The following is a 19,420-nucleotide window of genomic DNA, read 5'->3' as shown; positions in this document are numbered from 1 at the left end:
GAAGATCACCATGCAGTGTGGTATAAGGGAACTTTTGTATGAACAGCAGCAGGTACACAGGAGTATTTTGTCTACAGTTTCTCGTAAAACCAAAGAAACCCACAAGAAATGCATCTCCATTGATCATACATTGTACTTTAAAAAGGGAAATTTCAATAAGAAAACGAAGATTGTCAGTGACTAAAACAAAAAAACCTCCTGAAATAATATTTCATCTTTTCAATCAAATATTTTACTTAGCAAAATGTCCCTTTAAAGTCATATACATATATGAATATTTTCCTTGGCAAAATGCCCCCTAAAATCTATATAGGATTTTTCAAGTATAAAATGTAAAAGATTTGTATATAAGTTATTTGGTTATTTATTTATTTACTTGAATTATTTAGTATCATACATAATATAACATTACATAGAGTACTAAGACTTGTACATACTGAGTTTTATTTCAACAATAACCCTTATTAATGAACATGAAACCATTAATTAACAGAAATACTAATTAATGAACAATGGTTAAATAATAATGACTTATATACATGTAATAATATATCAATATAGAACATTAATTAGAAGAACCCTGAACACAGCCAATATATGAAGGTCATTGCACTATATGTCAAGTTGGGGCTAATTGTCATTTACTTTTGTAGAAATATGGCTGATGAAATAAATGCTTTAGATTGATTCATTACAAAATAATGCATGTCCATAAAGCATATCAAAAATTTCTAGAATTCATTTACATGCCATTCAAATAGACATTTATAGTCTCTTTAAATAAATGGATTTTTTTCAAATGTTGGATTTCAGACCCTATAAATGAAACACAAGTTTTACATTTTCTGACTTATGAACATCAAACAATTTTTGCCAGATCAAAATATCAAATTCAAACTTTTTGGAAGCATTCAAGATTATTGACAGATTTTGATGGTTCAAGAGAGTTTCTGACAATATTAAATGTTGAAAAATTACAATCTATACATAATGGCATAAGATGTAGATGAAAATACTAACCACGACAAACTGCCTTGCTGTAAGTTGGATAAATGCAATATTGACTCACATTTTGGGTATTTAATGAAGGAACCTGACCAAATATTATGTAGATAATCAAAATCATGGATTATTTCACAGAACCACTACATGATCAATAAATCTTATAAAAATACTTCCAATAACTGGAGGGTACTAAATATATTAAAATAATACTGTAGTTTTATACCTACAGTACATGTATATAAATCTTTAAATATATAATTAAAAACTTCTGAAATGAAATTGTATAGTTTATAGGTGAAACAATGGGTTTAACTTGTATTAAAATAAAACTCAGCTCTCATTCAGGTCTTAATACACATTAAAATTACAAAATATTTACAAAATTGGTTTTATCCACACTAGTCTTTGAATTCGTAGTTCTCCATATTAAAACACATTTCTTTAAAAATTCTGTGACCACAAAAATTTTAAAATATTTAATCCACATTTAAAAATCTTCACTGTTTGAATGTATTATTTCGAGATTGAAGAACTGTTTTTGTCAAGAACTTCTGAACATGACACATTTTACATGTATATACGTCACACACAGAGGAAACATGTAACTACATCGGCCTATTATACACAAACTGTTTCTCTTTAGCACAAGAATATAATAATATATTAACAAAAGTTTTATATTAATATGTTCACATTAATAATAATAATAATTATATATAGGTAATACTCCACTGTTTATTGTAATTCACACATAGTGAAAAATGTCTGAGTTCCAATATTGTAGTTCTGGAACCAATAATACACAAAATATTCATTATCTTCCAAAAATGGAAAAATATATTACAAGTTCATCACAAATATCCATTTTTTGTCAACAGTTGAAACATTTCATGCTTTGATCAAAGAAAATTAGAATTTTCTTTTGTGTTCAAGACATTTCTGAAAAAAGTACAAGTGACCTTCAAATTAGGACAAATAACAAATTTCAGAAAGTCTCAATATTATTGTTCTTAGAATCCCTGATAAATAAAATCACAAAGCGAAAAAAAAAAAAATGAAAACCCACATTTTGAGCCAAAATCAAAACTTTTGATTGCACCAATACCACAATAAGTAGAAAAGATTTTATAATTAGAAATTTGAACTTTCTTTGAAAAGCACTAATTTGGGACACCTTTAAAACCAGACTCTTTTCTTGCCGCTTAGATCAAATGAATTACAAATCAAAGATAAAATAAAATTTGCAGTATTTAACAAATACCAGTATTAAATTGTTTTCTGTAAGCTTATTTAGTAATTTGCCCAAAAATAAAATCAGATTTGAATCACAACACATGGTTGACGTAGCGCGGCTATGTTTTCAATTCGTTTCAAACCAATTTATTGATGTTGGTCTCACAAATTGACATTTACAACACTGGTACCAAATAAAGGTTTCTACAAGAATAGCAGATACACAGGTGGATTCCATTTCAAAATATCAGGAACTAGCCTACCATGGAATTGGTGCCTATGTATACATGTAAACCAGAACTAAGAAACTAGACAGTCTGTAGGAAAGACTATTAATATGGGTTGTAGAGTGAAGTTCTGGGTCTAACTCTCTCATCAAGACTGATGCCATATCACTCAACAACACCGCACTAAGACAATCTGGTAAAAGCATTTCAGATTATGAATCCAGATTTTCAAGGAAATAGTATCTTTCTTGTTCCTAAAAACCCTGTTTCTGAAACGATAGCACCATTTAATACATTATATCTGTCTTTACCCAAAAATGGTGAATGTTCCACATTTGAACACCTTAAGCCAACACTGGTGTTTTCAGATAGAAAAAATATTTTCAGTGATTCCTATCACTTTGATTGTCTTTTGTTTGTAAAATATCCAATAATTTAAAGCTTTCTCTGTTGGACGATTGACAACCCTCCCGGTTCAGGAGGGGGCCCTGTAACCGTTTTATGGTTTGTTTTAAGCTAAAACCATTTAAGTCATGGATTGTCTTCAGACTACGGATTCATTACCTCTTGGTGAAAAAATACGTCCATAAAAATTCCTCCACGACATGAAGGTTTTTCCTGTCCAAATCCAAACTCCTGATGTTATTCCTACAATAACAGTCATGAGGTATTTGATCATAAACACGTTAAAGTCTGGCCACGGTTTGGATTTAAGATCGAACGGACAGGGGATGTGGTAGCCTTTACATGTTGTGGCCCACCAGGTCACCATCCAATTTTCACGGAAAGACTGTTCATAGAAGTAACAAGCTATGACAATTGTGGCAGGTACGGTATACAGTACTGAAAATATTCCAATGCGCACCATCAATTTTTCAAGTTTGTCGGTTTTTGTACCGTCACTTTTCATAATTGTTCGGATGCGGAACAGTGACACAAATCCTGCCAATAAAAATGATGTTCCGATGATAAGATACACAACTAGAGGTGCCAAGACAAATCCACGAAGCGCATCCACATCGAATATTCCTGTAAAACAAACCCCACTAAGAACATCTCCGTCGACCTGTCCCATTGCCAAAATTGCAATGGTCTTAATTGCAGGAACTGCCCAGGCGGCTAGATGGAAATACTGTGAGTTGGCTTCAATGGCTTCGTGTCCCCATTTCATTCCTGCAGCCAAAAACCATGTGAGGGTTAAAATAACCCACCAAATAGAACTGGCCATACTAAAGAAATATAACATCATGAACAAAATGGTACATCCTTCCTTTTTGGTTCCTTGAGTAATAATTGGAACCATGCTTTCTTTCATGATTTTATCATTTGGAGGTTCAAAAGGTTCCATACAGCCCACTTCTTCCCTGAGAGCAAATCCAACCACATAGGCCATGGCAACCATGAAATAGCATCCAGATAAGAAAATGATGGGTCTCTCTGGATATCTAAATCTCTGCATATCAATCAGGAAAGTCAGAACGGTGAAAAGAGTTGAGGCTAGGCAAATGCATGACCAAACACCAATCCACCAACGTGCAAACTCCCTTTTTTCTGACTTAAAAAACATGTTATAGCAGGGTGACCCACAGTTTCTTTCAAGGTGGTGACCAACTTTTAAGTTGTAATCAAAACCTTTGGGAACTTTTAATTCATCAGGGCAACTGAAACCAAAGTCTCTAGAAATATTTACGTCGTGAGAACCAGTTGATCCTCCGCCTGACCCAGGACGGTCTGGATTATATGTGCCGCCGCCACCACGCCCTGGAACATTGGGATTTCCTGGTTTTGCTGTCGGAGTTTTCTGTGTGGTTGGTTCTGTTGTATTTTCTCCAACACATAATCCAGTTTGGGGGAATTTTTCACATTTTAAGCTGTCTGGCCACTGGAAACCGAACTTATTCATTAAACTTTCGCATCCATCCCGAGCTTGATTGCACAGCGACTGGCAGGGTGGGATAGCATCTTCTAAAACCGTACACACAGGAACGTACATTGTGCAGAGGAAAAATTTCAGCTGTGTCGAACACTGTACTTTTACCAATGGGAAAAACTGATGAACTTCTAAACCCGCGTCGTCCTGTTTCTGGTGGTTTAACAAATTTGGCATAATAGTTTCATTATACTGAATATCTTTACAAAGTGGTATAGTGATCGGTTCGCATTTACCGTGTGGCGCTAGGGCTTGGTCTGTTATCCTAGTATAAGCCTGACTGCTGAATACACGACCTTTATTTTCTATTCCCAGTAACAAAGCCACTAATGTTATTGATAACACTCTCGTACACAAGTCCTTTCTCGCCATCTTGGAATAAACCTCTCCTCGCTGCTACTTCCAGTGACTTATTATAAATTACCGATAGAAATACTGTTATTTACTGAATTATGAACATGGCTAAATATCCCTCGCTTATTCACACGATATACTCCACATACTTCTCGTCATAGGATCATGGCTGCCTTTGTGAGAGTACTTTCAAACAGACAAACGCATTTCACTGTTTCGCGAGACCCAAAATTCCATCTGCTCCACAACCCAACAAAGCTTCTGACGGTAAGGCGGGGATCTTGAAACTACAACAGGTCAACGAACCAATGAAATACTATGCATACCAATCTGTTAGGTAGTGATTGGTCCAATCTGCACTGGGGCTGTTCCGTTCTCTTCCCTCGGCGAAAATGTTACTTCAGGGACGATTGACCACAAAATTTGCTTGATTAAAGCAGTATAAGTGGTAATGATTTTTAGCTCAGCGTGCCATCGCACATTGATAACCGGCTCATAAAATTCTTGTTTTCACTAAGGCCTATATATGCAAATTGAGACAGTTACCTCAATGGCCATCTAACTATGTCAAATATATGCGTACGCATCTGGCAGACGATATCGCGTTTCTTGTTATTCATGCGAAAGGAGAAGCCATCCCCACTCTGTATTGCTTTTTAATCTACCTAATGTCACTCTAGTAAGCAGGGTTTAATAGCTTCTCATTGTCTCCATTCAATATTTCACACAAGAGATTCGTACAAACCAGAGTTGAGCTTTACTTGACACAGCGAAATCAAAACACAAGTGTAGTGTTGCTGGGCTAACCCTGCAGGCCAAATCTAAACAAAACTCTGCCAAATTTATTAAAACCTCGGTCACCTCTTTCACCATGCTCTCAAATTTGTTATTGTGGAGGAAAATTAGGAGCCTTTTCTGTAAATATGCACAGCCCGTTTCTTAGATTGCTTTATACTAAGAAATAGAAAATATCTACATTCCTGTACGCTTTTTGTATAGAATAGAAAATAAGATAGAAATGAAAGATGACATCAAAAGATACTTGACTAAAAGATCCAATTTATATATTTTTTTCCTCCTTTAAGATATGAGACTGTTTCTGAGGATGTTATAAGGTCATATATATTTTATCTCATGATAAAGTCCTTTAAAAGGCGAATGAAAAAAGAATACAATGTTTTAGAGACTAAAAAGATTCAATACTCCCACACATGAGTACCAAAACATGAAAGATTCTTAATTATATCTGAATTGTTGCGCATATGGATATATGCATCACGCTAGAATTATTCTAGATAATGAAAACCGTTGTCGTACTCTATAGTATTTTCCCCTCAAATGTAGAAATGTTATTCACTTTGAACAATATTATTATCATTAATGATCATTCTATAATGAAGATTATTCCTCAATTTGCACAGTAGAGAAATTTATGCGTATAAATATTTACATAAACTTAACTTTAGAAATCTTTATTTTCAAGGACATGCCAGTTTTCGAAATTGAAACTGACATTGGTAAGTAAGGCATGTTTCTATATTTTTGTTTTAGAGAAGTCTTTGCTATGCATGAATGGAAATAACATATGTTTGTTCGAGTAACGGCAAAATAGTATACACGAATACATGTGTAGCATAAACTTTATATAGCAAAACCACTAATAACTGTATAGCTAATCTTAATATGCATTCAGTATTCCAAGCGCTCACACAAAAATACTAAAAACGACCACACAATATATTGTATATGAATATAGTGAAAGGTAGAATCTATTGACGCCTTTTATTGCAGAGTAATGGAGAGAAAAGAATGAAATTTGTTGCTTTCAAATGACTCGGGGTGACCGAGTGTATAAGCTATTCTGACATTAATGCCCTTTTATTACTTCGCCATTCTAAAGAGTGTCAAAAGTTGAAACGTGGATTGCTTAATAATAAGATCCCTGAAATTATTCATAAAATCCCACCGTGGGTACAATTCAATTACAGAACTTTGTCATGTGAATAGCTGGGGTTCCCTGTGAAAAATTATTATTACAAACTGTGTAATTATATTTAATTATAGTCTTGCTTCTCGTAGTCATAGTAAATTATATGTTACAATATTATTGGCCGATTTGATATCAGAGAATCCCCGTGGTAATTGTGAAGAGAATAATTATATAAATCAAAGAAAAATAACATAAAATCACGCTTAAATTATTTGGAGAAACATTGCCCCTTATCAGACCTCATTTGAATAATATCATCATCTATCAATTGCTTTCCCTCCCTCCGGTAACCACCGAGGTAATGCATGCCAACCATATGGTGTGCGGTATTATTATTATTTTATTATCGATAATAATATCCAATAAAAATAATATAACAGAAGCAAGTTTTTGAAAGATTTTTGTTTTAATGAAACAACATTTAGAAAATGTCGTATCGATTTTTAGCTTGGTTTTGTTTTCTTTATTGTTGTTTCATTTCTTGACACCTCATAATGTTTACAGTATACCTTGTACCTGTCATTTTTTAATTGACAGATGCTCGATGATGTTATAAGTGATTAGATGATATATACGATAAACATTGTGTGAATACTTGTCAGTGACGTGTGGTATATATGATATAGGTAGTGTAGTATATTTAACAGGTGGTTATATATATACGTCGTGACATTAATATTTAATGACCTTTGTACAACGTAAATACATATTGTTTGTATATCCCACATTCTTATGTTTTAACCATTGTAAGTATTCCTGAAAATATTATCTGTAGTTGCAGACTGGGAGGATAAATAAGCATCGCTGCCCTGGCAATTTTGTCCACTTATACTTATTTCACTTATTGACTGTATTTAAGTAAGCAAATGTTGCTTGGTTACAGTGAGTAGGAAGACGATTTAATTTAATGTTGCTACCCTGACAAATGTTTCAACCCATGATACCCAGTTCCTCCCATTGTCTAATTCTACAAATGCTAGAGAAGAAAGACAAATTGGCGTCCCTGCCCTGGAGAAATATTTTCCGCGCGGGAAATGCAGTTGTTAATAATAACATACAAAATTAGAAATGACCAAAACATAGTACAAACATTTCTCGGTTATCTGGGGGTTCAAAATATAACAATCTATTTCTCAAACTACACAAATAATGAATAAAATCATTCAAACGAAAAGTCTTTTTTTTTAAAATAAACCCACATCGTTAATCTATAGCAACAATAAAATGACACATGTTTAAGTGTTTAATTTCATTTAACTCAACATGTCTCTTTAAGCATATTACATTATGAACGTGACACGGTGCACTAGGGAAAGAGTGATATAAATAAGGAAATGCATGTGACAGTAATTATTAATGAATACACCAGCTGAAATAACGTGCTCTCATTCATAAGTCTAAATCTATTGTGATTTTTTATGACAGTTTTATGTGCCTTTAACTATATTTATTTTACCCGTTTCGCCGATTTGCTTTAGCGGTTTTGACTCGAATGTCAAGACACGTGTAAGAATACTTAAATAGGAAATCGACCTCAAAAGTCATTTTCGTACACAAAAGACAATTTTGGCGATGTGAAGTTTAAGGATATTAATAAGACGTGGTATCAGGTGGTCCACGGATACCCGACCCTACTAACCCATAGGCCTACCTGTTTGAATATAATAGGAATCTAATATGATGAACAAGTTCAAAGCGCCTGAATACATTGAATTCACACAATTATTATGCCCCGAATTGGTAACGCGTGTTAGTCACTTTGGACGCACTTCATATTGGATATTTCATCTGGATTATTAAAAGTCACAGGAATGTTTGTTCATTATCAAGACATCTGGATCTGGTATTTTTCACTTTTGATAGTTATTAGTTCAACTCACTGAATTGATCGTTTTCTCTGCAGATTGTATGACGTTCCCCTTTAATGCACGGTATATTTATAGACTTGATTATCTAGTGTGTTTTGCATCACAATCGTATATTTTATCGTGTATAATGTGTTTTTTATGTGTTTCCATGTTTAGATCATGAAGATTAATGTGATGTTATTATTTTTTGATCGATTTGTTGTAGTTTATCAGTCGTAAAATGTCTATAAATATATTACTACAAATCTGTGGTGTCAAAGGGCACATTTACAGGTGTCAACTGTTATCTTGTTTTTAAGCGACGTTCTCTTTAGATACAATAAGCGTTTTCGAGTCTATTTAGCATATTTTTTATTTTTTTAAGAGGTATGACGAAAATGTGATTCTAATTATAGACTCCTGCATGCAATTGAACATTTTCCTGAGAACTGCCCCTGAATTATCAAAACTATTTCGTTTTTCGTTTCTTTGTAACCTCCACACCCGAACCTCTGCGAATTTGTTAAATCCTCTTATATTTTTTCCAAATTTAACCCATGAGATCACAACCGTGAGCTCAACCTGGAACTGGTCACTTCAGTGATCTAAATAACAAAAACTAGACACAAAAAAATGGCGCGAGAAATAAAAATATATTCTTTTTTTGTATTTTCTCACAGCACACATGTCAGGTTTTGAGGGAGGAAGGGGGTAGGGGTGTCAAGCTTGACTAGCCAAAGCTTAAAACAATGGGAAAATTGTTAAACAACGTCTAAATATTGACGCTGTGTTTCGCAAGGGGGAACTGTGCTAACACGAATATCAAGTATAGAGCACGACTTGTTATTACGTGTAAACCGTACGACAAGAGTCGTCAATATTTTTACAACTAACAAACCAACAAGAGTATTAAACAAGGCGACAAGCTGAGAGTAACAAACCATGTTTATCAGCCATTTTAACAATATATTCTTATACCTTTCATTCTATTATTATTAGCCTGTCATTCACAACAATTCTTTTTTAAGATCTATAACAACATTTTTTTTTTCATTTCGATCTAATTTGTTTTTCACATCGTAAAAGTACATTCTGTTTAAAATCCACCGAATCAATTAAATCTACACGTTGACTTGTTTCAAACATTTATTAGTTTAAAGTATAATTTATCACGCGGAGAAGATTGGCTAGAGAGAAAAATGGGGTTTGACATCCACACAATTGGGTAACTGGGAAAATTCCACGTAATTATTAGTTATTTCGCGACTAATATATATTCGTATTTTAATATCTCGCTTGCGCTCATGTCTTTTGAAATGAGAGGAAATTGGAATAAACGGAGAAAGTCAGCTATAGATTACAAGTGTGAGCTCGTAACCATGATTTGCATAATAAGTCAACAGATCTTATAATCTGTCCCCTTCTTCCCCCATAGAACATGGATGTTCCTTATATACGTCTTTGAATTTATAGTTAACTGAAAAAAAATGTTAAATGGGAATTACGTTTTCGGTTGTATATATTTTTGTAGGGTTGAATATAATTTAACATACAAGGTTGCATACAAATAAACTCTTTCCACGACGCATGAATAAGTCAGACTTTCTGTTATCGACGATAAGGCACGTTACGATGGCCTCGGAGGTGTTGTCTCAAAAATTGTCAGATTTAGTTTTAGAGGAAAACCTATTCCAATCATTATGACGCAGTTAGGATATCAACCTTTTTAAAAGCATTTTTTGTGGAAGTTACGACCTTACAGTTCTGAAATTTTGCATAGAAAAACCACCCAATGTGATTAGTGGGTCATAAGTCACAGTGGCACTTACAACTTTTCAGAACTATGGCATCGATTACTAATATCTCTAATTTAGAACTTTTTAAGACCAACAATATTTTTGAAGGATATTCGTTTGTAAAGCAACGGGGATGGTTAATGAAACTTAATTTATTTTTAAAGACGATGGTTTAACTGAAGTAGATGGGTAAGTTATATCCTTATTGCGGAAACAGAACGTGGCTTTCTACTTACGTGCCGGAAGATGTCAAATTGGTATCGTCACGATACACTTAAAGACAATTAACGAGCTCAAAGTTCGTAAAATTTTATTTGGTTGCAGTCATTTGTGTCCTATTGTGTTCGAGATACTACTGTTGAAATTTTAAATAGTGATTCGCTTTTATTTTGTGATGGCAGTCCCTAATATTGCAAAACAAAACCAAAACAATTTAAGGGACATGGTTCTTTTTTGGACAGATTGACTCCTTTGTCATGTTGATAATGTTGAACGCAGTTATAAGGCAGTTTTAGTGCTACAAGTGACTGGTTATACAAAATTGGTTGAATTCTGGCGATGTTCTTGTTATCTAATTCGTCGGATTACAGTTACCAAGTTGCGCGATGTTGTTAATGCACTTACAGGATCAGCATCTTGGAATGGTCAGTTTTTCAGCATGTAGCAACGACGTCATTGAAAAGAGCTAATTTGTGACCCCATGTAGGAGTTTCTGCGAATAAATCTGCATTCACATTGATGTGAATTAATCTGTCTTGAACAGATTATATCATTCCAGCAAACTCAGACAATGTGTGACCAAACACGGTCTGGAAGTCCTCGAACAACAGGGAAGAACAATCGCTATCAACCGCAACCTCGGTGCTCTCTGCTACAGACATAAAGTTCTTAAACCAATAATAGTGCCCGAATGTCAACCTCAAATTGTTTTCCGCTGTAACATTTAACTCCGTGACAGGGAGTCTGTTGGGTGGTACATATTCTAGCTACTGCCATGAACTACGCCTTAAGGGGGTTTATGTCGCAAAAAAAAAACCAACCACATAACTCTGTATTTACACCTATTTGATATTTTTTGTAAAGTCATTTAGAAATAACCCATATTAATGTCTATTACCCGTGATGTTTTATTAAGACTAAGAGACCATGGTGTTGTTTTCCTGTCTTTATTCAAAGAATCGCGTCGCTATTGCATGTTATATTATGTACTAGAATATTAACAAGGCTTTGGTAAATCCTTCAGATTATAAAATACTCTCATTCTCCCGTCAATGTTTGTCCATTTATTCTGAAAGTAAAACGTCAATCGAGAGCACGGAAGGTCAACACTATGTGGACACAGGGACTTGAAAAGCATACACTGTGATTCGCTAGCAGGTGAATTATACTAATATTGGCGGTAAACAAACCCTTACGGTATGACTAACACATGCAGCCATTGTTTCATTCATGGCTTCAAGAATTTTAAGTTCAGGAGACTGTTTCATTATAGCAACTAATGTTTGTTAAAACGCAGAGAGATGGACCTGAAATCAGTAAAGAATTTTACTAGTACAAATTCATTGAGTGGAAATTGTTACATTTCTAAAATAGAGTCAAACATTTTCCGTAGTTGTCCATTTTGAAAACTGGATAGAAGATCGCGATTTCCATTGGCACCAATTGAAATTTGGTTTCAATCAAACTGTATCTCTATGGTTGAAGTGATATTTAGTTTGACAACAATTTAACTTCATTCGATCACCATTTTCAGCGTTCTGCTTAAAATGTAACACCCCAAACGATATAGACAAAGCCGATTTAACGACAATGGTCTATGAATTTTTCCGAAGACGAGTCAATTAAATTTCAGAAAGACAATTTTGTTAAACTTGACGCTAGAAGATTCAAGCTTTCAAAATTTTGTTCCATGAAGCGATTTTACTCAATTTACTGGAAAGTGGGGATGGGGTATAATTAGTGTTCCAGTAAGTAAAATTTGTTTCGGTCGAGACGTTTCCGCATAATCATGTTATAACCATTTTGTACACTGGGCATTGACTGTAGAATCCTGATATTTGAATGGTTTGACTCTGTGGTATCCTGGTCTGGATTGTACCCTGAAATTAAAGGCACATTAACATATATTGACAACTGACTTCTCAGTTACAAAACAATATGCATACCATCTGACTAATACCCCCGTAAGACCGGGGTGGCATCCTTACTGCGCTGCTACGGCGACAGAAATGGTCTCAGAGCGCGTAAAGATCGCCATAAGCGTGGTGGAAACGCCAAATATCGTGCTGCGGTCTCCATGGTGGCAAATGATCGCCGGGTCACGGCGTTTGTTTTGAGCATGTTCAAAACAAACGCCAAGGCTATGGGACATTTTCTCGCGTTGTGTTCATATTTGCCGGCGACCTTGCGCATTTTCTGGTCGCCGTACGGTCGCAGCAGCGCAGTAAGGACGCCACCCCGGTCTGACGGGGGCATAATAGTCTGGTATATAGACCTGGCTATCTATAGGTAAATAACAGTCTATAGAGCCATCTGACTAACCTAGCAACTAGCAGTCTATATAGACACCCAACTAACAGTCGATAGACAACTAACCAACAGTCTACGTTGGTGATTGCACCTTGATCTTCGATGAAATATTGCCTATGATTTGTTGATTTATAATATTCGAAACCGCTGCTTTCAATTATGACCAGTATTAGAGTTGCATGTATATTGCTCAAATTACGTTAATGATCATATATATATTGTCCTCTTTCAAACTGAAGTGGTGTTTACCGCACTGCTGCACCACCACCGAGAACGATTATCTGGATTTTCTGGCGTGGTTCCCCTTGTCAGTGGTGCAGGTCAGAGGGACTGGCAAGGGACAACGTATAGTCGTTTGGGTGGAACGAAAACCAAGGTACAAATTGGCATTCACGTAAAAGAACCCTTGGCAGCTGTTGGAATTCGTTATAAGCGCCGCTGTCCGGGCATAATTGCCCCCATAGCACCATGTACGGCGTACGCCCGTCTTCAATAGCCCTGTCTGAGCAGAACAATGGGACGTTAAACCCATTTCATTTCACCAACCGGGATGAGGAAGACAGACATAGACAACACAGTGTTCTATGAATGAAATTGTTATCGAACAGCTGTGTTTCCACCTACTTTTCATCAAATCTCAGCTGTCACTGGTGGACCTCTATATATTGTCACATCCAAAGGACTAGATGCATATTTGACCAGACTAGTAAATTTTTAGGAACATTCGCAGCCAACACCTGGTTAGTTAGTCAGTACCATATTGAGCCACCGTGTACAATAATAGAGTTTTTAAATATAAAAATACATCGTGATACGGTATATATTATTATGGCATGGATATAATGCAGCGTAAGTTCTAATTACAGTATTAGTTCTAATCCCAGTCATAGATTAAACTAACTTATCCTAGTACTCAACTTATTTTATCGGATTAGGAACGTCGGTATAATGGTTACTGGACAACTAACAAGTATTGACCCTTGGATTATCATATGACATTCTGTCAGTTCAATTACAGGAGATTGATCACACTCACATAAAACAATATGATATGGGGTTATATTTTCATCTACGCCCTGCCTAGGTCAATTCAGACTAACATTAAGAAGGGTTAAACGTGCAGTGCCGGTAAATTGTGTTTCGAATTCCACCAATTTTGCATGTACACAGGTTGAACTTGTGAGCGTCTGTGTCACCTCCACTTGTCAGCTCCCACGATTTTACTCGTTCTACACCGGGATTTTCTCATGGGACATTGGAGTTAGGAGTGGAATGGAATATCGTGTCAAGACAATACTTCGATCATTGTAAGACAAACATATATTTTACGTCTACGGTATCGGATACTATCCGAGGTTGGAGATGTTTACCTAGACAGTAGATTTTCCACTTAATCCTCTTTGATGTCCTGCTGTCAGTGGTTCTTCTACGTGCACACCAATGTCTTCACTGGTGAACCACAATTTTTTGTTCCATCGGAACAATTAAGTACACTTTCCTTGTCAGTCGGGCTTGAAAAACCTGAGAATTTTTCTCGGTCCGGTACATCTAGTCTAGAGTTCAGTACCCTGACAGTTCGAACACCATGACTCCCACGGCAGTTTAGTACCTAAACCACTCGACTACCACAGGCTAACACATAACTATCACATGTACCCCCAGTTTAGAATACACGGTTAAAACATGAACTAGGTGATATTAGTATTCATTGACGATTGTGATGTTTGTGTAGAGTTGAGCTGTGGGTGGTTTCACACTATTTCACACATGTAGTCAACAATCGTTTATAGCATTTATTATACCCAAACTTTTCTTAAAGGGATCTAGCTATATACGAGTAGCATGGGTTGTGTATTTATATATATTTTAAAGAATGTGGTATATGAATAAAATACTTTTAGCTGTTCGAAATCCTCTAATTAGAGATGGTATCAAGTGTTCTAGGAAGAGTAAATGTAAAACTAGTAAAATGACTCTTGCAAGATACCCATCACTAGTCTGGATTCAGATTTGATAATCTGAATCTTCTGGAAAGTAGGTAATCTTATGGAAAGAGTTACCGGCAGTTACCGACTGTCGAACATTAAATAATTGATGTTCGTTTGTTTCCAGCCTTATTAATTTTATAGTTAGTAATATTTTAACTTGTAAGTTCATTTCTATAATTGGATTACTGACAGTTGTGTAAGATAGCATTGTCATCTTCATTAAGATCAAGATCGCGTTTCCTCCAAAGAGTCTTCACCGTTTTTTATTTTTTTTTTATTGAAAACCTTATAGCTATCCCTCTATAAGAACAAAGAAAAAGAAGCGCTAAAGCGTCAATGTCAATCTATTTAGTGCGGTTTAGGTGAGAAAGTAACCCCTATTTGGCCTCACGCGGCAAGGATTAACACATCGATGCTAGCCAACTGACTTCAGTAACGAATGCGTGACCGTTCATTTTCTGTACTTCTCGTGGGATAAACACCAACTAGCACCAATATGCTATGTTTTATTTGGTTGCCATGGTTATCATCCACCTGTATTTTGGCAGGTCACCTCCAATGAACCCTACACCTGTCCAGTCCAATTTTAATTAACTGGATTTAGTTAATCCTTTCATTGTAGCCTTTAAACTTCTTTCTGTTATTTATATAAAAGATTTTAATTTCGTGTTCGTTTGATGATTCTGAACGTACAAGAACCACGCCCTACCGAGTCGTTTAAATTACGATTAATCAGGGATTTGACAAACAAAGCCTATAGTGTCAGACATGGCCTCGTACTAACCTGCAAATATTTCTTTCTACCTTCACATACGAGACACCCTCTTTAAAGTTCAAAATAAGCCCTTTTTGCCAATTAGCATTGGATTAGTTTCAGTCGATATAGTTCCCTTAATTCAGTAAAGTAGTTATATGGAAAATATCCATCACAAATCATAGGTATAGCATGGGAAATAATCCTACCTCCAGGATAATTTCATTGTAGGAAGCATTTGGCTAAGGGGTTACCCCCAGTGACTTCTGAAATCAAAGGCTGGAATTTGGTTGTGTTAGTGTTATGGTGCACGTAGTAGAGTATACGTACTCTTTTTAGAACACTTGATATCATTTCGCATTTATTAGTAAAGTTCTCTTATGATCGTATTTTATTGATGATAATAGTTTTGTTGTACTTTATCTGGCAAAGGGTAATTAAAATTTGTAAAAACTTTTATCTTGACTTTTATCTTGAATCTCAAACAAAGGTTGTTTGGTGTAGAAAAAACCTACGCCTTGATTCAAGGAAGTTAACCAGATTTAGCACCCTAGAACAGATGGGTGCCAGAATATCACGGTAATGGTAGCCCACTAAATAATGCCTATATTATTATTTCCAAATGTAGTTTATTTAATGGGATGACCTGTTTTATTGGTGGATAAAATATCTGCTTTAAACATTTACTTTCTTGAATTACGCCAGTATTGAAATATATTGTTGATAAATGTATCAACTGTAGATTAAATGTGAAACTAAAAGTAGTAATGAATACTTACTTATCAAAGTAAGATTTTAAGATATCTCAAGAGATAGAATTATTATTTCACTTTTACATAATTTACACCTGAAATTTGACCCGTAAACAACTGACCCATATAGTTACAAATGATAATAGTTATAGTAATGTTCATTCGTGTTTACATGTGTTAAAATGCATCGCTGTTCTGACTTGCCAGAAAGGAAGTTAGGTCCAAAATTGCTGGTAGTCCTGCATGACGTTAAATCCCACTTCTTTTCGTGTCACGGACTTTGACCTTCCGGAATAACAAATATAACTTCATATACCATTTATCTATAATATAGAATTATTTTAATTATGAAGATCGGGGTGTTTGACCATCATCAAAATATTTTTTGCACTTTTTGGAGACCTTTCTTGAAATAAGAGTGATTCGTTGTTATTGTTTTTCACATCGCGTTTCAGAGTCCATATTTGTAGAGTTAATCTTTAAAGGGAATATGGATAACACAAAAACAACTCATTCCAGTCAAATAACAGAATTATACGACTTATTTTCTTTAAGGCCACACCAATTGGAATTTTAGTTATTTGCAAACACCGAAACGTGAGGTAATTTATCAAGATCTGTAAGAATTTAAAATTGGATTGGCCTTGTATTTTAATTGAGCTTCATTGATTTTGTAAAACGTCACATCACTAATCCATAGCCGTCGGTAATAATTATTTCAAGTTTAGTAAGAAAATTAACATATCTCTTAATCGAGAAAAAAGGTACATCTAATCCTTGCCCTGGGAAAAGTTCTATATATTCATTATCTTTACTTATCTTTAGTTGGATTATATTTACTCTCTTTTAATTATTAGCCTGTCAAGTTGTCAATCAAATAATACATCAAACTGTAATTGACAGATACTGATAAGGTCGAGGATGTTGATGTACACTGTCTGATCACACCAATACTGATAAGGCCAAGGCGAACTGAAGTGTTTATCCCTTGGGGTAAACTTTTAAATGCTTTGTTCATTGTCTATATTACAGTGGATTCAGAAACAAAGTCCGGTGGAATTTTTTTTAATTTTTAATAAAGACGTGTTAACTATACGAATTTCACAAATAGATGATATGAGAGGAGTGTGTATACCCGGTCTCTCGCACGACATTAGTCACTAGTTACATGGGGTGATACCCTGGACTTGGATTAAAGTAGTTTTTAATTGTGAAAATTTAATTATAAGAGACAATGACGTAATAATTAAAGTAGTCATTTACCATGACTAGTAACACCTAGACTATTGAATTTCACATTCTAGAACACTTTATACCACTTATCGTTTCAAGTTTACATGTGAAATAATGTCATGTGTTATAATGGGTATTTTGTAAATCCTGGGCGAACTAGGGCGTGAAATTTTAAAAATGAAGAAACTGATCTCAAAGTGAGCCATCAAAGAAAATAGTCTAGTTTTTACTGGTTTGTCGGTCGCCATGGTTGACCAACTCTATGTAATTTAAAGCCGATGCAAAAGCAAAAGGCGTTGGTAAAATGGCTCCTGGGGTTGTTCAAATCTGATATAGCAGTCTATTATCAACTATCCACTCAGTCGATACTTGAGATTATTGAATAGGTCTATTATATAACATAAGCTAATTACTTAGATCATGTTACAAAAAGATGGGCCAGCTTTTATCTATTTTATTTATTTGTGTTAAGGATTAGACACCGATGTCCAGACATGACTGCTCAATTACAGATCAAATATGACATGATAAAGGGTCAAAGGTCTCGCTGTCGACCCCATGTCTATGGGAAATTGCATTTTCCGAATACGAATTATTCAATTAGTATCATAACGGTTTGGTTTTGGTTGATTTTGTGGGCTATTAGGTATATTGGCAAAGTAAGCAGACGTGAGTCAGTTTACTAATTTTAGTTTCGTATTTTTATTTAGCGTCGATTATTGAAAGAATAAATGGTTTAGTTATATCTCAAAATTGGTTAAGCCTTCGGTTGTATTATTTTAAATTTAGAAAAATGTCCATTTCACAAAACAAAGACAAGGATTACACCATTGTTACAGAAAACAGATCTTGGTGCTGGTGGATATGTCCAAATTTATCCTAGTTTGGGATAATAGAACAAAACTTGACATACGGGGTACAGAATTAATGAACCTTTGTAATGAGTATACCCTTTCATAATACAAATAGGGGCACTGTTAGATAACCTCATGGCACCGAGAAGGCATGGAGTGTCCACTAAACGTCTATAGCAGTTTGACAGTCAGGGGAATTGTCTCGCCCTATATATTGTGCTAATGTTATCCTATACACTCTTAAGACCAACTAGAAATCAGCCTGATTTCTTCATGTTTAGGAATTTGACCTCAAAGATAATGGAAGTTTGTTGAAGAGAATCCTGTCATCAACTTCTCAAAGATAATAAATTGTCGCCCAATTATTATCTATTTAGATGGTGCAGTGTATAAGTGTCATATTACACTGCTCTATATTTAGAATATAAAAGCTAGATGATTTGGAAATCAGGTATGTGGGATTTTCAATTGAAATTAAAATTAAAAATGAATAAGAGAATAAAAGAAAATAATCAAATTGAATGTAGAAATAAACAGATTTAATAACAATTTAATATAATAATTATATCATGAAAATAAAATTGATTCAAATATTACATAAAGTAATAATTAGCTTATTTAATTAGATGTAGCATCATGTTTTAGCCAGGGTATACAAACATAAATTTCAAATTTAAACCAAATCGGCTAAAAATTGTGACCTCTACACTGTTCACGAACTCAAAACGTAATATTTCGTACAATCGGGGGCCATAATCCATGAAGTTACAGTCCAGTACATGCCAATATCGAAAGGAACCGAGATCTTAGGGGGATTAACCTATATTTCAAGTTTCATTGAAATTGGATAAAAATTGTGACCTGTAGAGTGTTCACAAACAATTGTGGACGTCCGGACGGATGGACAGAGCCGACGACAATATACGTC

General features: G+C 34.9%; 1 protein-coding gene across 1 annotated transcript; it reads right to left on the bottom strand.

Moving 5' to 3' along the window:
• Window positions 1-209: 209 nt before the first annotated feature.
• On the bottom strand, window positions 210-5,015 carry LOC126832684 (frizzled-2). Its single transcript, XM_050563549.2, has one exon. The coding sequence runs from the start codon at window positions 4,765-4,767 to the stop codon at window positions 3,010-3,012; it is 1,758 nt and encodes a 585-aa protein (XP_050419506.1). The 5' UTR covers window positions 4,768-5,015; the 3' UTR covers window positions 210-3,009.
• Window positions 5,016-19,420: the final 14,405 nt, after the last annotated feature.

This window comes from Patella vulgata, chromosome 9 (genome assembly GCF_932274485.2).
Source record: "Patella vulgata chromosome 9, xgPatVulg1.2, whole genome shotgun sequence".
Classification (NCBI taxonomy): Eukaryota; Metazoa; Mollusca; class Gastropoda; family Patellidae; genus Patella; species Patella vulgata.
Note: the sequence above shows the minus strand (reverse complement) of the source record. Positions and strands in the feature narration are given on the sequence as shown.